Source organism: Buceros rhinoceros, unplaced genomic scaffold (genome assembly GCF_000710305.1).
Source record: "Buceros rhinoceros silvestris isolate BGI_N320 unplaced genomic scaffold, ASM71030v1 scaffold24260, whole genome shotgun sequence".
Lineage (NCBI taxonomy): Eukaryota > Metazoa > Chordata > Aves > Bucerotiformes > Bucerotidae > Buceros > Buceros rhinoceros.
The window spans coordinates 4554-26493 of NW_010390525.1; the positions used below are offsets into that span (position 1 = coordinate 4554).

The 21940-nt window shown below is 48.8% G+C and overlaps 1 protein-coding gene across 1 annotated transcript in view; it reads right to left on the bottom strand.

Moving 5' to 3' along the window:
• Window positions 1-9856: 9856 nt before the first annotated feature.
• Window positions 9857-21940, bottom strand: part of SPECC1 (sperm antigen with calponin homology and coiled-coil domains 1) — a 38411-nt gene continuing 26327 nt past the window's right edge. Inside the window, exons 11-13 of the mRNA XM_010138227.1 lie at window positions 11849-11965; window positions 10968-11027; window positions 9857-10212 (exon numbers count right to left, since the gene is read on the bottom strand). Of these exons, the coding sequence (XP_010136529.1) occupies window positions 10123-10212; window positions 10968-11027; window positions 11849-11965 (267 nt within the window). The 3' untranslated portion in view covers window positions 9857-10122. The remainder of the gene's footprint in view (window positions 10213-10967; window positions 11028-11848; window positions 11966-21940) is intronic.

Sequence of the window (21940 nt, forward strand, 5' to 3'; positions counted from 1 at the left end):
CAGGGTGACGCTGGCCGGGCAGCGATGCCGTTTGCAATCCAAACAACCTGCGGCTGCTTCTCCCCCACCAGCGCTGCTTCCTGGGTGACACCTTCCCAGCTTCGCGGCCCTGAGGAAACAGCCATGCCAAGCGCCCGCCCGCGAGCCCGACTCACAGCTTCGCTCCCCACCAGCGCTGCACAGCCACAATAAGGAGAAGCGATTCCGCCGCCCACCCAACTCTGACAGTGCAGGGAGACATGCTCCTACCCCAAGCGGTTAAAGCCGTCCTGGTGTGTGCGGAACTGTGACATCTGGAGCTCCCAAAACTACAATGAGAAGACTTGGGTTAGTGCAACACAACCGCTTTGACTGTAGAATTACGCTCAACTTCTAGAAAACCAGCTCGATTCTACTCAAATCCTTCAGCCTGCTTTCTCTGTGCCAGATGGTACCAAGGTGGGTAAGTATCTGTAATTACTGTGATTATCTGCAACTGTCAGAGGATGCCAGAGCCTATGGAGCACCGGGCAGCTGCAGTGCCCTGGGCCCCAGCTGGAGCTCTGAACCCCATCCTCCACCTCTCACAGCCGGGCTGCCCGCCCAGGCAGATCCATGCAGGTCACTCAGGGGTTAAAGGGCCACTCAGCTGTGGGAAAACTGCAGCGCAGCCACTAAACATTCCAACGGGCCAATGCAGAGGCAGGGACCAGCCCTCCTGTCTCACTCTGGCTCCACACCCCACTGCCAGCACACCCTGAACGTGACTCTGGAGCTGTTCGCGCCTGAGTAGCGTCAGTACAGCCCCTGCTGTATTGCTCCGTCACGAGGAGCTGAGACGTCTCTGCTTTGTCCAGTCCCGGCAGCTGTTGGCAGAAGTGCAGCGTAACCCCGGTGCTGACCACGGACCGGGCTAGTGTGGTTTCCAGCCCTGCAGGACCGTATCAGGAACCCTCCCAGCTCAGCTGCTCTGGAAGCAACATCTGAACCCCAGCCGAGGAACCTGGACTGCGCTACCCCGCGGCACAGGATCCACCAGAGATGTCACTGGCCCCTTCGCAAGCTCCGGACTGAACTCTCCCTTCCCAGAACAGCTCTCCAGGGCCTTGGCGGTACAACAGCTCTCAAGGGCCGAGCTATGCATTCAGTATTATTATTACTATTATTATTATTGCTGAGCTCCTCAGGCGCGCTGGGTTGTCTGGGCAGAGCACTCGTAGCTGCATGACAAAGGAGCAGGAGACACACTCACTGCTGTCACCGTCACTCCCTGGCTAGGTTCCGTATTTCGGCAAGGAAAATAACAGATGATTTCTAGCTGCAAAAGCCGAGCAGAGTCCCGGCGGTTGCCTCGCTCACTGCCCGGGAGCTCGGTCCTCTTGGGATGAAGTTGGGTACGTGCTGCCGGATCACCAGCCTGAGGAGTTCGTTTGTTTGTTTGTTTGTGCCCTTGATCAGAGCATGGGAGCGGCTTGCTCCGGGAGAGAGGATGGGCTGAGGAGACAAATGACAGCGCATCAGGATGGAGCAAGGGTTTGAGCTGCTGCATATTCCTTCTTTTCCAAGAGAAGAGGTAAAACGGCTGTGCAGGTGTACAGCCGTCTGCGTGGAGCAGGTCAGAAGTGCTTGGTCCCATGTTAATTCTCTTAATCTTGTTACTTTCTCTTTAACCAGCTTAAACTCGCCGTGTGTGGGTAAGGACGGAACCTCGGTCATTGCTATGTACTTAAGAAGGGGCAGCAGTTCACGCTCTAGATAGGTGAATAATGTTTACCCACACCAGCATTTTACAGCTTTCATTTTCTTCCTGCTATGCTCAATAAAAACCGATTGTCCCCATCGCCTGACTGTCCTCTTTTCTGGGTGACATTTACTTCAGGGTCCCAGGGTTTGTGCCTGTGGTTTGCCAACATCAAATTCTGAAAAACGCTACCAGGGAGACTGCAGCCACCCGGCTCCGACCTGTGCAGCCCATCAAGTCACCACCAGGGACACTTCTTGTTCCACTCATATTGCTCGTGCTTCTCTTACGGTTCACATCTTTCCAGCACGTGGATAGCCAGGACTTCTCACCCGACACTCACCCGCGCCGATCTCCTGAGCAAAGTACAGCTGGTGCAACCCAGACAGGGGAGCAACACAATGCCCATTATTTTCTATCCACTGGTGACGCTGGTAGCTGGACAGCCCAAGAAGATGGGGTGCGACACCTGTTTGCCTCTGGAAGCTGGTCACTAGAGGGGTCAGGAAGGAGCCGTTTCCTGCACGCTGCCGCTGACACCCCTTTTCCTTTCTGCTGAGCCACACGCTCTTTAAAGAGCCAAATTGAAAACGTGGCCGTTCTGAATTACAGCGCTACAGAAACTTCTGCTCTTCCAGGAAAATTTCTGTAGCGATGGCCTCTGGAAAGCGTGACGGCTCTGAAGACTTTGAAGTCTCTGGGAAGACTGCTAGGAGTGGCCACTCGAAGGAAGCAAGCTGGGTAGTTCAGAAGCTGCATCAGAGCCCCGATCTGAGGTCCCATCCGTTAGCAATCAGAGCCCGGGGGATTTGGGGCAGAACGAGCATTGCTAATGTAAGGGGAGACACGAAAGGACTGGCTTGGAGATGGGGGAGGCTGAAAAATATGTCACTAAGCTTTTCCTGAAAACCAGGGTTTCCTTTTCATCACATGTCATGAAACCACAAATGGGTTCGCATGGGCTGAAACCACATTTGTGACTGCCCCGGTTCCCATGGAAGGTCTCTGACCATTTCGAGATCACGGGTCTCCTAGTGTTCATGCTGGGCTTTGAACTTCAGACCACACCATCCGTGTCGTCTTCAGCTTCAAACGTAGATCAGGTCACGGCACTTTGCTTTCCTCTGCCTCCGCCAGGGGCTCCGATTGACCGTGAACCTCAAAATGCGGGAATCCAGGTCTGTGTGTTCACAGAGAGGCTCGTGATGGGGTCAGAGGCAGCGTGGTGACACAAACAAACAAAACCCTCTGCATCTCAAAGAGAAGAACAGGTACCAGTCAGGAAGGGAATTGTTCCCGCCTCAGTCTGTGTTCTCTAAGCATCAGGAGACGCTGGTGATCAAAGCACGCTAAAGCTGTCCTGAACCCTGTCATCTCGCTCATCTACAACCAGCCACAAATCATCCTGGGAAAATACTGTCCTCCACTCTCATTTTCAGTCTCTTGCTGAACCACTCACAAACCTATCCGCACATACGACAACCTCCAAGGGAACCCAGCTTTTCCCCCAAAATCCATCAAAGCAACCGGGCTATATTCTGAGGAGAGCTGGGAGCGCACGGCCTGTAAGCACCCAGCAGCTTCCGGCAGTGACGGGAGCCCGAAGCTCCAGTGACAGACAGCAGGTCTCCCGAGCCCAGCGCCCCCAAGGGAATCTATCTGCTGAGAGGGAATTCACACTCGTGGCTGCAAATAGCCGAACATAGCAAATTCTGACCAAAATAAGAACTCTCTTACACCCTTCCCAGCTTTCCCAGCCTGATTGCTGGGCTGTTGGTTTCTGCTGGCTTCCCAGAGACACTTGCCATGGCAAAGGCGCTGGCCCAGCCTGGGGGAGCTGCTGAAGGCAAGGGGCAGAGCTGGGGACCCGTTTGAACGTGAACATTTTTTATGAGCGGTTGTTTGGCTGACGCTCCGAGTCGCTGTCAGTAATAGCACGTCTTTGTGTTTTGGAGCCACTACAGATTACGGGGACAGGTTTTTAAAGAGCTGACAGTATCTTGTTTGATCAGTTGTTTAAAACCAAAGCAAACACGAACCCAGCAGCTGCAGTATCGGGATGTTGCTACCCACTGGTGTCTCCATGCCGTACAAAGAGCAGATGAACTCTAACAGCAACGTCTCAGGAGGTTGTCTCAGGTGTCTCTCTGCGGACAGAGGACAGGACAGATTCCTCGTGTGCCGTTTTTGTTCACTGGTCTGTAAGGCAGGAAGGACTTTTGCCTTTCCACATCCCTGGACTCGGCGAGCCTATCCCCATCAAAAAACTGCTCGGTGCTACCAGGCACGAAGGACGATGTCCTACAAGCATAGTTAACGGCTTGATTCACGGGATGAAAACCTAACTCCTCGTTTACTGCAGTTTCGGCAGCATGCAGACAGAAACTACCAACTTTCCGCCTCAGCCACGCTCTGGTGGGTGCCAGGCAGGTGGAAATGAAGTAGCCGGACACACACAGCTTTGAATGCCAACCAGCTCACGTTACACCGTCGTTTCTGCTTGGGTCACACGAGTCCAGACAGATCACAGCTTCCCTGAGCAGGGCTGGGCAGCAGGATTTCACCCCACTGGCACTAAACACCGCTACAAAATCTGGTCTGATGATGAGTTAGTGCTGACACAGCACTGCAGGGTAACTCCAGCTCCGGGCTGGAGGCGCGTAAACTCCCAGCAAATAGAGCTGGTGCCCTCAAGGTTTTATAGCCAACAGAGACGAGGGTAGACAAGAGGAGGGAGAAAACAGATCAACAGAGGGTTGGGAATTCAGACAGATAAGTCATCAAAACATCACGGCTCTGCCTGGGACATTGCCACAGGAAAGGATCAGCCCGAGACTAAAAATCCAGCGCTGAAGCGTGATTCTTAGGCAGGGAAAGGCAAAGCAGTGTGGATTATGGAAAGGAGAACATTTCCCCCTAAGGTTTCGTCTACCCAGCTGGACACAAAGGTACCCGAGAGGCTTGGAGAGGTTTAAATGCCCATGCTTTGTCTTCCTTGCTGACTCAGCGATTTTGACTGTTCCAGTATCGCCGCTAAGCCGTGAGATAAAACCAGCCTCTGTGCAAGGCACTCCGGAATTTGATCTCGGCACCGCTGAAAGCTCCATAGGCAGAGCGGGGAGTGGCTGGAGCATCCCTGGGGCTGACCTCCCCGACAGCGCAGGAAGGTCTTCCCAGCCCTCGTTTCAGTGTTCCTAAAGCAGAGAGGTGTTGGTCTCTTCTGTGTCTGAACCTCGCTTTGCACTAGGATTTCCCACCGCCTCTTCCATGCTGTTTGTTTCAGAACAAATCTCTTGCACTCCTTTACCCCAAGACAATCTGCTGAAAGGCATCCAAATGCATCCAAGATACTGAAAAAATAGAACTTGATGTATTTATGAAAAGAAGAGTCTTACCAAATTTTGTTTGCTACCAGTGTAGGAGAATCAACAAGCCATGAATGTCTTTTAAAAGCCCTCCTGGGAGTCCTGCCTCCCAGTAGACTGCAGAAGAGCCTGTTCCATCTGTAGATATTTGAAACATCACGACAAACATCAGAAACAGAAAAAGATTTATTAGAAATATTACACAGAATTTTGCATCGTACATTTTAATAATGTTAATATTTAAATATTAGCATGTCCAAATCCGGCAATGCCTGCTATGTACATTCTAATGTGCTCTTTGTATAAATTAGATTACGATGTAACATCGGTACCCAACGGACAGCTAAAAGTACTTGACTGTTAGAGGTGATTATCCCATATGACAGACCCAAGCCTGGACCAAGGATCAATAAAAACACTGTGTCCAGCACTGCCCGGAACTTGGCACATGCGCGAGTCAAAAACATGGAGACCAACGGCTGAGAAAAACGTTAACTGCAGTTCAGTTAAAAGCTGGATTCTAGACCAATTTGGTGAGCGAGTCTACGTGGCCCCCGAGCTGGTAAAAACCAAGCCAGTCTGGCACCGTAGAAGTTATTGCTGGGTTTAAAAATGTCTTAATGCTCAGTGCCCTGAGTCTTTTTAGGGAAAAGCCCTCTTCTGACAGCAGAATGCGCTATCTCAGCCCACACAGGCTCTGCCTCTTATCAGATACCCACGGCTCAGCCCTGCAGACAGCCGGCCCCATCAGATGCTTCCTGCTGGAAGACCCGGGATCGTCAGCTCAGAAAGACGAGGGAGGTACTGATGAATGAGCCAGCGCTGGTGTTTTCATTGCCAAGGAAGGGGGAAAGTCAGCGAAGAAAAATAAGATGTTGAAGAGTTCTGGATTAGGAACCAAACAGGGGAGAACCAGGTGCTCTGCCGGCGTGCACTGACTTGGTTTGGGCCCGTAACTGGCTGCACAAAGAAAGCAAGAAAAATCAAGAAAACCTGTAAAAAACAACTGCAAATTCCAAAGAGAAAACCTGCCGGAACTGTGTCTCAGCGAGAGGAGAGAGGAGGACGCGCACGATCAAAAGTCACTCTGCTCAGCACAGCTGCCTTGCTGCAGGGCAGAAAGACACGGGAAATCTTTGTCCCCTTTGCACTTCCGCGACTGACACAGGCACGGGAAGGGGAACCTGGCAGAGGCAGCACGCGCTGTGCTCTCTTCCCTCCCTACCATCCGAGGCCCGCCCCAGGCTGCACTCTCAGGAGAGACGTCACTCCAGATGACAGTCGGGACTCTCCAGCCAACGTCCTTTGCTGTCCACAAAGGCCTCAGGACGCAGGTCCCACGCACGTCCCTCTCCTCACACGCTGGACTTTCACTCCACTCTGTGTCATCGAGTACTTTCAGAAACAGCTCACCAGCCTTTGCAGAACACCTTCGCAGAGGGCTGACTCCGGGCTCGCTCTCAGCACCTCTGTACCTTCCCAAGCCATGAAACAATCTGTACCTTCTGCGACTCACCAGAAGCCCCGCGAGTCAGACCGAGTACTTCTCACACGTCACTCCCGTCCCTTACAGCTATAGCAGGACGGTCACACGATGCGATATCCCTTCGTGGAATTCACTGGAATCCCCATCCTCCCCCTCCTCCTCACGTGCTCATCCAAAACCAGCTCTTTGGATTCCTGTAGTCCGGCAGGCCACCCAGGTACATCCATACCAGCATGTGCAGGTGTGTTTAGGAGCGACTGTACTTAGGGAGCATCTGGCAACACGAAGAGATTCCACTTGCCTGCCCCAGGGAAAGACCCGTTACTCCGCAGAGGCAAAGTCAGAACGGGTTCAGGCTGTTTAGGCGAACTGTAACCGATCCAACGCGTTACAGCACCCATGTCATATCCTCCCACGCTCCATTCTAGGACGTTTTCAGAGGATTCTCAGAAATTCTATGAAGACTATCCCTATACCCTCTAGCTGAACTTAATTAACAAACTCTAATTCTAAGGGCAGCTACAACTTCAATTTTGCAGTCCGAATTTGAGGTGCCTTACAAGGCCCTGTAGATTTTCAGAAAAATCAAGCTGGTCTGCAGCAGCTTGAGCGGGACAAACTTAAATTCATATTCTAACTTTAAGGCAGTGTGAAAAAACAACAGTAAGTTCTGAAAATCCATGTCTACAAATGTAATTGTGTGAGGCTCAAAAGGAAGAAAAAAACCCATGCAATATTGTAACAGTTAAATGAACGAATAAACAATATTCTTAATCTCAAAAAATAATCTGGAGGAGCATCTCTCAGTCTCAAAGCATCAGCATTTCAACACGAGGGGGTTTGCGGACTGCAGAGTAAAACTGAGCACTGAGCATCTTCTTCCCTACTGACAGGCAGCCCCTCGCTCGACCCCCTGCGTAAGTAACGAGTGTTTAAGGATATCCCATAATAACCGGGTAGAGTTAGTGTTTGTGCTGTGCTAACGGGCAATAAGCTGCACAGCGATGACAGAAACAGAGCTTTGGAAAACCCTGTGAGAAAACCCGCTGCTAGCTCAGACAGATGGTTTGTAAGCTCAGAACAATCCCGGAGAGGCAGATTAGAGGAAGTGTCAGAACAGCGCTGGAAGCGGGTGCCAGGGAGAGGTTAGATAACGCGAGTGTTTAGTGCACATGGCACACACACGGCCACGGACCAGAGGGTTAAGATTATCTTTCTGGTTTAGATCAAGTGGCACCCTCTGAAACGTTTACCAGACATAGGGAATTAAACCAGTTTTTCTCATCCCTGCAAGTGCCCGGTCCAAAGCCCGCTGAGGAATATGGAATTTTCTGTGCTGACTTCACTACGCTTTGAACTACAGCCCGCTGGAGAGAATCGGGATCTCCGCCAGCGGGTGCCTCAAGGGACGAGAGCCTGCTGCACCCACGAGGCAGCGGAGCTCGGCAGCGTGACTGCCTTCCGACAGGAACTCTGCTCAGCAGCTATTTTTTCTCTTCCATCTTATAACAGGAGACATGTATTGAGAACACTCAGAGCAACCCGCCCTCCGTTCTCCGGGGATGGCAGAAAACTGCTGGCGAGTTAATTCAATCCCGAAAGCACTCTCCTGCAAAGAACTAACCCTGGCCAGCACTCCCAGCTTTCTCCCAGCACAGGATGACACGAGGAGTGCAAGGGCACCGTCCCTTATTATCAGACTTTCCTGGGGGCGATGGATTAGAATAAACGTCACACTAGAACTAAGAGCCACTGACGCTTTTCTCCTCCGGCCAGCAGGCATGCCCTGCATCCGCCAGCCACCCCGCTGCTCCACACGCTCCCTGACCTTGGCCACCGGCGTCCATCCCTTCATCCTGGATTTGCTGTGAGAAAACCGAAGTCTGAAATAGGTTGTTTACTCATTAAATAGTATTTAAAAACAGCAAACAAAGCACTGCAGGGAAGCCAGAGGCTGAGATCAGCCACCTGCAAAGACCCAGAAAACCCAAACCCCTGTTTCTTCCGTGGAATCTGGTTTCTATTTCCTGAGCCCTTTTTCAGGAGTTCAGAGCAGCGATCATGCACTGTTGTTTTTGCCAAGAGAGAAACAACCCCTATGTCCCTATGACTGACACTCACAAAGCATCGAGCCTGGCCTCGGGGTTAGAGACGCTAACTGAACACCGGCACAACCTTCTACCAGCACAACCCAGAGCAGCCGGGCAGCCTGCTGTGAGGTCCTGTTCAAAGCATGCCCTCCAAGACCTGCTCCGAGAAGAAATCGAGCCGCCTGTCTGGTCCTGCTATCCTTGGAGACAATCAGAAAAATTAACTTCACAAGGTGAAACAAGAGAAACAGCAAAACGGAAATTGAACAGCATCTCGCAGACATTTTACTAACAGTATGACTGAGCTGGAAAGCTTTTCTCTGGCGCCTTAGAGATCTCCACGACACACAGAGCAGTTCCAGTTACATCCTTTGCAACCCACAAAGCTGCAGCTTCCATCGGTACTAATAAATTACTGTGTCCCTTTACAGGGTAACGCCACTTCCAAGCGTATCCGTGCCCTATGGACTACTTTTTATTGGATAGGGCACAGGCTGGCTCAAGCTTCCTGCCCCTACACAGCAATTCCATATCTGTGCTGACGGCACAGGATCACCACAGACCAAAGCAGCTGCTCTGCTCAGTCCTCAGAAAGATGGACTACTGAGATGGCCTTGTACCGCTTAGAGAGCCGTCACCGGCTCACCGGGACCTTGCGAACCAACACCAGCGAACTGCGCGTGCAGCGCTGCTGGGACGACCGTGCCCGCACAGCCAGCCGGGAAACCGAGCTCTGCCTTCCCGCAGTAATCGAGTAACGACGTCGGAGTAATAAACCTATTCTTCCTCTGTTTGATCTGAAACGAAGTCACATCACCCAGCAGGACAGTCAGTTCTTTCACTAAGGGGTGACGGAACAGAGTTATGAATGGCCCTGCTGTCATCCTGCTGGTTAGGCCATGACAAGCAAACTAGTTCACTTACTGGGTCAGATGTGTGACCTGGTTAACATTCTACATACTTATGTGCATCTGTCATGATATCTTACAAAATACATGGAGGCAAGAAAACAACACGTATTTGGGATGAGTTAAGCATGTTTTGGCAAGAAGAGCATTTTTGTGAGCTTTCGTGTGTCCCAGCGTCCCTTGAGCGCCAGCATAGTCCACAGCAACTTAAAACTTCGTTTTGTAGCAGGTCTCCTGTTGGTAAAGTCCAGTTTGAGGCAAACATCGTTTAGCACAAGGGATTCTCTTCAGAAATATCCCACACGCGTATGAAAACACTTTGCAATTTCCACGTGGGAATAAAACTACAGATTAATTTGGTTTGTATAGGCGGACAATGGATATTTATTTGGTTGTGGTCCCAGATGTAATCAAAATTATGGAAGAGCTTTCTTTCAAACTAAGAGCTTAGGTTCATTGTGGAAGAGGAGCGAGCGGATTTTTAAAGTGATCGAGTGCATCTGTAGCATTCTTTGTTCTCTTCCTCACTTCTGTCCACCTCTTGCTCTGCATCTCAGGTCTCAAAGTACTTGTAAATCTGGGCGACGTACTGCATCACGCTCTGCCAGTCTGGCCGGTCCGTGTACATCATCTCGCTGAGCTCCTGCACAGACAGACATATTGCCAAAAGTTAGTCAAGCACCCCCACTGGGAACACCACCGGCTCCTGAGGAGCTTTGGCTACTGAACGCTACTTCCGCTTCCACTCCAGAGCTCCCTACAGCCACACACAGCAAAAATGTCCATGGGGATGGTCTACCGGCCTAGTGCAGTCCTGAAACTCATTAATACGTTAATTAAACAGCCACATGCGTTTTGCACTCTGAAAGGATTTCTTCCATCTGCAATCAAAGATCAAATCTCTACAGAACTTCATTTAATTTGCTGTTTCTTTGCATGTGCTTGGTTCTGTATTTAGCTCATGAACCCCATAATATTTTTCCTTCATATGAAAGTTAATTATTCCTTGTCATCATGTTGTTGATTTTAGAAAGACTTTTTAAAAGTGTAACAAACAAATTATCCTTCTGTTTCTTAAAACACTAGCAGTAAAGAAAATGGTCTAAGAGGCAAGTCTGCCCATGGAAATAGGAATCATCTGGAATCGGCCTCCGAGAGGAGGATGGAATACTCATTTCAATACTAGATGACCTCCAGAAGTCCCTTCAAATTATATTAATTCTATGACTCTACAAATTCCTTCTGGAAGTTCTCCGAACACGCTGAACTTTCAGTGATGGTGGTGCAGCCGCCCCTAGCACGACGCGAACATCTTCAGTGCGAGCTGACTGACTGGCCACAACTGCTTTGGAACAGTGTAAGCAGCGAGTCTTCCCCTTCTAAAAGAAGGTCACTCACCAGGCTGGGTTTGATGCCTACACTTTCGGCAGCTTGAAATGCCAACAGCAGATTTCTCTTCTGTAAAAGGAAAACGAGAGAACGGCTCCTGAGCCCTGCCTCGGTTGATCAACAGTAAGTTTAGGAGAGGGGGTGTATGTGAAAACTGAAACCCACCACATTCAGGACTTGCACAGAGACCTTTTCTGTACTGGTAAGTTATCCTCACGAGCAAGCGCTTTGTCTTCGGAGAGCTCATCTACTTTTGACTAAGCTACAGCCCTCCAGTTTTGACAAACAGGTTCTTGTGAAACCGATCACAACCGGACAAAATCCCACTGAAGTTCTGTCTCTGCGGGGAGTGACCGGGCTCTGAAGAGCTGTTACGAGGCATTCCCGCACACGGTATAATTCTTACTGTAATAGATATGAGCTGGCTGAAGTAAATCCAGTAAATCCAGGTTCCCCCCCCTTTGATGGTCTCAAAAACCCATGTGGAATGTGCTGACGTGGTCTGACTTTTAGATATGTTGCTGTCCAAGTAGTGATGCCTCCGCCCCACTGATCCAGCACTTTTAATGGGTGCTGCCACCAGAAACGCTTCAGCCTTTCAAAGGGACACTGCTTTCATGTTTATCGAAACACTCAGGGGATTCAGGCTGCTGGTCACTAACTCTTCACCCAGTAGTCCCTGCATTTCTCCCTGGATGCTCACTGTGGGTCTCCTTCCCCTTTTCACTGAGTCTGTTCGCTTTGTAAGTTCTCAGCTGACACTTGTCCCTGACTCTTGCTCCCATCTACTTTGTGTAAATCAAGATCCTGCCATACTGTGTCTCCACCACATATCCATCAAAACAGATTAATTCTGCAAAAGGTGTTGGAGGAGGTACAACAAAACTTACTTTATCCTGGCTGTTGAGCTCCTGGTAAGGAATATGCGCAGGCAAATACGTGTGCAGGAGAGCGCAGAAGGCCAGCCCATCGCTCCAGCTGCTGCTGAAGTTGGTAATATCAATGTTCTGTAAGGGAAAACACAAACCACCCCTGAACAGCGCTACAGCACAAAAATAATCTCCAAACAATAGCGTTTATGCAGTGATGAAACAAAACCTCAAGAATATTAAAGGAACACAGGTTTACATTTTCCATTCTTTTTCATGTCAAGTAGGATGGCAAGTGCTGGATAAGGGATTATTCAGGAGTCAACTGTTTTTCACACCAGGTCCCAAACAGACAGACTCTCTCCAACGTTTTCTAGAAGGTGAGAAATACCAGGTGCAGCACACGTTGCAGCTGCCATCTTCCTGTGCAAGAGGAAGGGCTTTATCTGGTTCCTTTCGGTTACAGAATGGCAGAAACAGGATTGCACCTACCACAGAAGTCAGTGACATTTTAAAACGCTGTTGGGTAATTGATTTCATGCTTCCTTGTCTCAGAAGTGAAACAGAGGTGGATGGGCAGAACGACGAGGCAGTGTAATCTGTGTTACCTGTCTGATGTGACACAGCAGACACATGCTTTAATGAGAATGTATAATTAACAATTTTGACTTGATTCCGTCCCTTACTGAAGGTGGCATCCAACTGATTAAATACTAACACAGTCCTCAAGCCCTAAATAAAGAATGTGCTTACTTATATGTGAGAGGGAGGCTCAAACTTGGCAGCAGCAGTGGCTGCCTGGGCAGCTCTCCAGGGGCTGGGCAGATGTGCCCGGTTTGCAGTCACTTGCATGAAAGCGTCTCTGCGTTCTCATGTTCTGTACCCACATAGCACCTTCCACCTGCGCTCCACAGAGGGCAGGTAAAGAATGGGAAGTGTGAGATACAGAATTTAATAATCTACCCTAATGCACAAAAGGAGCCGTAAGCAGCTGAGAAGAAAACAGAGGTTTCCTGATACTCACTCTCCTACTACCAGAGTCACTGAAAAATAAACGTGGCTGTGACACTGGTCACAAGTACAATTCAAGATCCTTACGGAACAGAAACCTTTAAATCTTGGCTTCATATGTTTCCTAATACGACAACAAGGCTGAGTTTGCTGAGGAAGCAATGGTTCAGGGGGCATGGATAATGTATTAATAAACAGCCCACTGAAACCCCAGAGCCGAGCTAGAAAAACCCCTGACTTGCCTGGAACAACACTCCCACCACTGCCAGCTCCAACGGCAGGGCAGGGAGAAGGAAACATTTTGAAAGACAGGGTCTAATACGGCTGTGAGTTTGGTCAAAACTCATCTTCCTTCCCCTTACTGCTAGAGGGTGGATTCTCCCTTGCTAGTCACATAAGCTATTACAAGGGGTTACTCGGGCACGCAGACAACCCCAGCTCCCCGCTCACGACAGCTGAAATCCAAAACAGGCTGTTCAACAAGTGGATATGGAAGCAGAAACAGCATTTTAAAATAAACCCATCTGTGAAGGACTCCTTCAAAACACAGCGGTTCCTGGGGGTACAGAGCGCACTCGGGGTTCTTCACAGGGATTCTCTTGCGGGGCAGAGCTGCGGTTAAACGTGTGCTTGTGGCCCAGTTCTGGTCCTGTGAACAAGGTGACCCTTCCAATGCTCTTGTTTGCCCTGACTGGCCATTCCAGCACACCAAGGAATTCTCAGGGCTAAGTTTTGCTGCTGTACTAGCAGCTGTAGTTCCAAGTACCAGCTAAAAACAAAACAGTGAACTAAGGGACATTGCTCAGACGAGTCACAGCTGCTGGAGCACGGAAGGCTCCGGCACACCGTGGTTCTGCACCATCTCTTGGGCGGCAGCAGGTGAGGAGCCATCCTCAAATCCCTCTCGCTGCCACATCTTCCCATGAGCTGAATGTCACCTCAGACCTCGGCCACTTCGGGTTTTTTTTTTCTGGTTGCTTTCACGATTCCCCAAAAGCCAAAGCTTTTCTTCCCTCTCGCTGCCACATCTTCCCATGAGCTGAATGTCACCTCAGACCTCGGCCACTTCGGGTTTTTTTTTCTGGTTGCTTTCACGATTCCCCAAAAGACAAAGCTTTTATTGCATCTCTTGTATAAAAGCTAATGCAGGCACACTAAAACCCAGACAGGAAGTATTTTAGCATATACTCTTCACTGATTAGTTGTCCGACTCGGATTTTTTTCTGGCCAGATGGGATTTCAGATTAGTAATAAACGTCCGTAACCAAGCATGACTCAAACTGAAGCAGTACAGAGTATTTCAGGTTAAAGATACTTTAGCTGTAATAAATCTACAACTCTAATGGGCTCCGAAAGCCCATCAGCAGCAGACGTTACCGCACCAGCCACCGCACTGTATTTCGCCCTATTAACGTCTGTCAACGGAGATAAAAGAAAAGTGACAGAGTGCTGAACACCATCACAAGAAAAAAAAAATATTTTGCTCTGAAAGCTGTCTTGGCTTTGCCTAATCCATGAAGTCGCACCATGGAAGTCCAGCTTTGTGTTATGGAATTGGCAGAAGCTGGATTTCTTTGTTTTCTTGACATTTCAGACAAACAAGTTACTATTCATCAACGTGCAGTTAGGCGAGGACTGACTGCCAAATTACAGAAGTGTTTTTACCAAGGCCAATATACTTTATCAGCAAATAGCCTACCCTCAAATGCCAATACTCTCATTTCCTATCGTATGATAGAAACGGAAAATGGAGCTCATCCCCCACCCTCTGCCAAAGGCTACGGACACAGGAACAAACAAAGCCTTAGTTAGGCAACAGGACCAGGCAAAAAGGCGAAGTCATGTTTGTGTGGGAATGTTATATCCCACCCTCCTTTTCACGATGCTACTGTGAGAGACACAAGAGATACCAAACTGTTCCTTCCTACAGTATTTCACCAGCCCAGCAGCAGCTTGATAGTTTTACCCATCTTTGTAGTTTTCACTATACTTAAAGCTCTTCTCCTCCTCCCATCTAACAGTATCTAGAGATGAAAAGTGCTAAAGTCTACGGTAAAATCAGAACTAGGTCCAAAAATCCTCACATCTCCAACAGCACTGTCCAGCCAGTCATCTGCTCGGGTCCAAGTCTTACAAACAAGGCAACGTTCAAGGACAGGGTTCTGCTGACTGTATTTAAACCGCAGATGAATTCTATTGCAAAGTGGCATGTCACGATCAACAGAGCAAACAAACTCATGGCTGAATCTTTGTCCTAAATGCAAACCCAAAACAAATGTTCAAAGGTTCAGCTCAACTGTTTGGTTAACAGCACAACAACGGACATTTAGACATGCTTGAAAACACTTAGCTGCAGTTTTCACACACAACTAGCATCAGTAAATTGTGGTTTCCTCCTCTAAACAAATGCATTTCCATCTCATACACGGCATAAAGCCCTCCCTGGCATTTCATCTTGAATTCTGTGTTAACTACTTTTCAGTTCGGGCTATAGGGACACGGTAAATGAAAAGTGATCTGTGTTCCGCTACAGTGCAGCCTTACTTGTAATACGTCCCCACTACACCACCCCAAGAGGAATTAAGTCAAAGTAGAGGCACTCTGATTTCTCGGAAGATCGCTGGCTCTGCTGAAGCCAGAAAAAAGAAAAAAAAGAAAACAATTTAGGGAACGAACACCTTGGAAACTATTCACTTCTCTTGATTATTTTGGCAGTGGAACCTGTCTCAGCTTTTCTGCCCCACCTCTTTATTCCTCCACACACAGTCCATAAATATGCGGGAGCTATTTGTGCTGGTTGTTACTGTACCTTTCCGAACTGCAGGATGGAGAGTTTGGCCATTTCTCTATCTCCCGGTGTGTTTACAGCAGACCCCCTACCGCAAGCTCAGAAAAACGCATGTAGCTTCTCAGGAGAGCCCTAGAAGTTGACTGCACAGGACAGGGGGAAGATGCTCCATCAGAGCGATTGCAGAACGACTGTAGGAGGAAATAGGAGAATGGCACGGGGACTGCAGCTCACACGGAGCTGTAGTGCTCATCAGGCAGGGTGAAAGAATTGCCACCTTACGGCCCCAGTATGTCTCACGGTCACTAGTTCCCCAGAGTCTTTCTTTAGCACACTGCTAGAGACATCTGCACCAGAGGTTAACCCCTGGCCCAGGGGTGCTGAGCAGCTCAGCCTGCAGCGCTCCGGGTTACTGCCGTCCTTTGGAGCTGACTTAGCACATCCCTATCATGCCGTGCTTGATCTGAGTCTTCCAGGTGCTGCCAAGGAAATAACTGGGGAGGTGGGCGGGGTGTAGTTGAAAATCTGGGAAGAATGTGACGTTGGGCCAGAAGAGGGGTGTTTTTATAGCACCATGACATAACCATCCTTACACACCCTGCGGAATGGCAAAAAGGAGCCCAGAGAGAGATGTGAGGGTACAAAGTTTGCAGGGATAGAGTACTGTGCAGAGCACAGAGGTGTCCAGACTAAACTACCTCCAGTGCAGCTCCCAGGCTTCTCGACAGCAAAAGTAGTGAATTCACTTCAAGTGAAAGCTCACGAGCAAACTACTACATGTGCACTGGGAATATGGAGAGGCTGGGATCTGGAAGCGCACCAGGGAGCGTGGTTACCTCAAAGTACCGAAGCACCCAGAATGGTTCGTTTCTATGACTATTCAAGTACCTGACCTAAGTAAAATAAACAAACAAACAAATAAATAAATGCAGGCACTAGAGAGCATCTGCAGTATCTATCATGTTAGTGTCAGGCCAAGTCTAAAAGAGACTAAAAGCCTGCAAGTGATTAACCTTAGCCCCCACCCCAGGAGCAGGACCTTTGCTTGCAGATAAGAGAGCACTAGGAGAGCCACGGTAAAGACACGCAGGGAAATCTGTGTGATCTCTTCTCACTAAAAACAATTCCTTGTTTATCTGAGGAAAGAACAACCACACCATTAGATTTCACTAGATCTTTGACTCGGGTCTTCAGTGAGAAGCAACAATGACATCATACGCTCTCCACTGCAGCCTGAGCACATTAGAACACTGACACAAGATAATCCCACGATGTAGATGTCACTGCGCCCACAGCAATGGCTCTCTGAGTCATAATTTTCTCTGTAAGACCCAGAATTATAAATTATAGACAGGAATCAGCTTGAAGCCAGACTGGAACTCTGTGGAAGAAAGCCTGCGCTAACTACGACCCCCGTTCCCCCCAGCCTCCCCGCCCAGCACACAACATGCCCTCGTGCCTCTCAGGAGTCACTGGTACAGAAGGACACACCAGGAACACGCCAGACTGGCTGATTATTGGGGTTCAGCCCACACAGAATAAACTTAATTACCGAAGACAGAACTAGCTAAAACAGATAGATTGAATAAACCAAAAGGGAATTGCCTTGTTTTCCACAGCAGCTCCCCTCTGACTGGCTGAGCCTTCGGCAATCCGTCCTGCTTGTCGCTAACCAGAGACAAGCATCTCCTCCACCGACCGAAAGTCTTGCAGCTCAGTGTTTTCTTGTGGTTATATTTAGACACAGATGTCTGAACAAGAACCTCCTTTTCATGAGCCATAGCTCTGCGAATCTCAACTCTGACTTTTCTAATGTAAACTCTGATCAAGGTACCTTCAGAGGCACTAGACTTGGTTCTCAGTTTTTAGGTTTTATTTGCATTTTAATACATAAAGACTGACTTTTAAAAATGAAAACAAGTTCTGGTGAACAAGGGTTGAGAGGATTTGCTGGCACAGTGCATGTAACGCACCACGAATGTATTTGAACCTCTCCTACCAAATAACACGAGTTGGTTTGAATGCAAATTACCCCACGACAACACTGTCATTACTAGAAGTCGCCGACTTCAAAGGTCTCTCTAAAGGCTAGTAAAGTAACAGGGCTTTGTAACTATTGCTCATTTGGGGTCTCGGCTTCCACCCGAACGAGAGAGCGAGCCTGCCGGGTTCGCAGGGAGCTGGCTTTATATTACATGAACACACAGGACCAAATGAGAGCTGGAATAGGCACCAGCGATTTTATGGACATCTCTGGGCCATCTCGGAGGTGAGGTACTGGTGACCAAAGACATATATCAAGAGCGACTGGTGCTTCTCTGATTTACACCACTGTCCCATTCTGTGAGCGGGCTAAGCAAGTGTTAGCTGTATCTGGAGAGGCAGCGGTGTATTGCAGAGCGAGACCGGGATCCGACAAGCTCTCCTCATTGTAATAATCCCATTAGACACTGACGAGTTCTGATTTTTGCTGTGCATCTCCCTCCTGCTCTTCAGTATAGGTTACTCTGCCGAAAGCCAGCTCCCTGCTTGCCACACAGCTAACGCTCCCCTCCGTTTTCTCCCCAGCTCCTACAAACGACACCACCGCTGGTGCCTCAGAGAAGAAACAGGCTGGGCCGTGTCCCTTCACTCCCCAGGGTGCACGAGTGAAGATGCAGCGGCACAGCTCCAAGGACCACACAGATTCACTGGGGAAGGAGGGAGGGAGCGGGGGAGGAACTCGCTCCCCTGTGTCCAAGGCAGCAGCAGAGCTGCTTCCTGCCGGCAGCCCTGGTGCAGCATGGCTAACGAGCATCCTGCCCGCTCCCACCGCTCCGCCACCGCCCGGAGGGCAGCCGCCTCCGCCAAGCCCTGGGCACGGGGCTAGGCTGCAGCCGGCACAAGGTAAAGGCCGGGGACAAGGTGGAGAGAGGTCTCGACAGCAAAGGGCTTTCCTGGAACGGGCAGCAGGGCTCAGCCAGCTCCCAGGGAAATCGGCAGGCTGGAGCTGTGCCAGCGGGTGACCAATCGATTCAGTGGTTTCGCTGATTGTCCGCGCAGCCAGGCAACACAACGCGAGCGTCTTGGACTTTGGGATGGAGAGAATGGAAATGCTATTTTTAAAACTGCCCAGCAGGATAGAAAGTTCCGCATGAGAGTGCTTCATGGGCGTTAGATTTATCCCTCCAATGAGAGGCTTGGATTTGTTTACAGAATAAAGGCCCTTGTGTGAGTAAAGGTAGAGCCTGGCTCAAGTTATTTGGCTACCCTGGAGGAGCACGTTTATGCATTGGCATCGCTGTGAAGGGGACTCAGACACCAGTAATCAAGCGGATTATTCCCAACACGCCATGATTTGGCTGCTGCGTTTATCCTCCAGACCCAACCCAGGGTCCAGAGACGTACAAAGAAACTGCATGAACTCATTCAGCTGCATGTGATTTTATTTAGAAAAATGAAACATTTATTCTGGAAAAAAAATAGGCTATATCTTGACATTTTAAGGCTGTATTTTCATTAATTAGAAACTATCAAGATTGTCCTTTGCATCAGAGCATCTTTCGAAGTATTACTGAAACTCATTGTCATCCAATGATATGACACGATGATGTCTATTTTAACAGCCAGAGAAATCAAGGCAATGGGATTATGCAAGACCACCCCAAGGTCACAAAGACAGTCCAAGGCAGACTTGGCAGCAAAATTCCCGACCTACTTACTGTCAATTTTTATGTAAACACAGGATAATCCCTCCCATCTCAATAGCTATTATCAAGACTCCCTTCAACTTTTGCAGCAACAGAGAAAGTCTCTCTGATATCAACATCCTCCTCTTCAGTAAAAGTCAGAGATGCATACAGAGAGCCAGAAATTTCACCCATTTCTCAGAAACTCCCAGAATATACTAATAACTTCCTGGGAAAAACCCATTGCACATATATCCTACTTCTAAAGGTCAACATGCTACAAGTCCTGCAGAGGCAGAGCTCTTAGCGAGCACGTGCACCCTCTCCTAACAGAAGGGATGAGCCACCATATGGTACTTTAGGGCAAGTGTCATTGTCCGCCAGAGAAGAACTTGGTTGCGCTAATGGTGTTGGTAAATACTAAGACAGACAGCTTTTCCCTGCTGCCCCGCAGGCTCTGGCCACCAGCCTCTGATCTCAGGCACACAGGCTGGTGTGGCAGCAGGGACATCTTCCCAAGGCTCCCCGAAGAGAGAGAGACTCTGCCAGGAATGCTGCTTAGAATGAATGGATGGCTGCCATGTAGACCTGGAGGGGGTTTGTTCTGTGTGTTTCTCCACCCACATCACCAAACTGGGCGTTACTTCTTTTGCTGTTCACCTTCAGCACACAAGATCAGTGCTGTGGGAATCCAGCCCCTCCAGACCGCACATCAATGGTGCGCAACAGCAGCTGGGATTTACCTCCTACCCCTGATGCTCGAAAGACCCCAGAAAACCTGCATGTGCTCTCCTCGGTGTTACTGCTGAATGATGGAATGCACCGCTCACCTAGTTCTCACAACTAGTTAAATATTTAGATAGAAACCTGGGTAATTTTGACACAGGGGAAAGAGACTGGTACAATTTAAACATACTGGAGCAGTTTTATGCAGGAGAATCACTCTAGTGCACATCTCGTGATTAAGAAACAACTGGGTTCCTCTCTGCAGTTCTTTAGGACAGTGTGCAGCTGGATTCTCAAGGCTTTAAAACTGAGCTCCATTATATTAGCATCAAAGGAAGCATTTGACCGATTGTTTTACAAGCCAAGTCCCGGGAATGACATTCTGTCCGGGTTCAGATGTTAAGAGGGTCGATCCTGGGCTTTGTCCCATTCTGGCTCTCACTAGAACTGCCAGCCCGAGCACCGACCCTGAGGACTGTGGCAGCATTTGCAACGTCATTTCTGTTCTCCCTCTGGTCCAACACGGTGCAGATTGAGGCAGTAGTTGCTTAAGCAGAGAAATAACGTCATCTCCCCATGCTCATGACGCACAAAAAATAACAGACTTCTCGTTTCTAAATATAACCCTTAGTTCCCAGAATAAGGAAGAAACTGTCAAAGACAGTCATGTTAATGTACAAGTGGCCACGAAGGAGCTTTCGGATCTCCTATAAATCCCGTCCCCACAATGCGCCTGCTTATGCATGAGCAGTCGAAAAGCAGTCATCCTGGCTGGCTGTCGTAGCAGCAGAGAGAGTCCACCTCCTGATGAGAACGCGCTGGCCCCAGGACCACTTGCCCAAAGGGAATACACTAGGTCCTCACCAGCCCATCTGCATCTGTACCCCTCTGGGCCACGCTTAAGCTGGACTGGATCTCAGCCAGCCAGCCAGCGAGTCAATAGAAAAAAAAAAAAGGGGATAATACCATGGAATAGCGCTTGAGAATGAGGAGGATATGGAGGAAATACCATCTAGTACAAAAAGAAAAGGAATTCAAATTCCTGTGAGGAAAAAAAGCCACAAATACATAAACAAAAAGCTAGTATTAGTCTGAGTTTAAACTGAATACAAACGGGTGAAAAGCTTTACGTTACATCCCCTGCCAAACCACCAGCCAACCAGTCTCTTGCTATAATTACTTCACAAACAGCAAATACTGCATCAGCCTTTATTTTTCTCCCTAAGCTTTTGCATCTCTGCTACACGAAGAACAGCACTACGCAGAGACGCCGACTGTTAGCTTTTACACAGCCCGGTACGCCAGCTTCACGCCTCTCGTAGTAAAAGCCATCAGAATTACAGCTGATGACTTCCAGGTTATGTTCGGAAGTAATTTGTTTCCAATTTCTGTCTCTCAAGGCTGGAATAGCCGTAACAGCGGGAATACTTCAGGGGGGGGTTTTTTCTTCTTTTGGACTAGCTGAGGCACTCTACAGGAAAGGCTCTTCTACGAATACAGACAGCAAAGACAAAGGCGGAATTATGTAAACTCCTCTTAATGCCGATCTATAATTCTGGAAGCTATGCAGGCTGCAGTGTCCGTCAGAACATTCTGTCAGAGCCTCAAACCATCTGCATTCTATGAAAAGAAAGCTTCAAAAAACAGTTCACAGCTTCTGAGGCAATTACTCGGGTGTGCAGATATTTGTATTTTGCTAATTTAGACTGAACAATACAATCAGCGAGTACCGCCTTAAAAACAGTTCCTATCTACTCCTGAGCGTACTTTCTACAACTGCAGAGTGTTCCTGGGACCTTCTGCAAAGTCAAAGAACTCCAAATAAGGAATGGAAACAAATAAAAGATTTTCTTTGAGCTTTGCTGGTAGTTGCTACCGTATTTTACGCAGAATAATTAAAAGGGGATTTTTTCCTCCAGA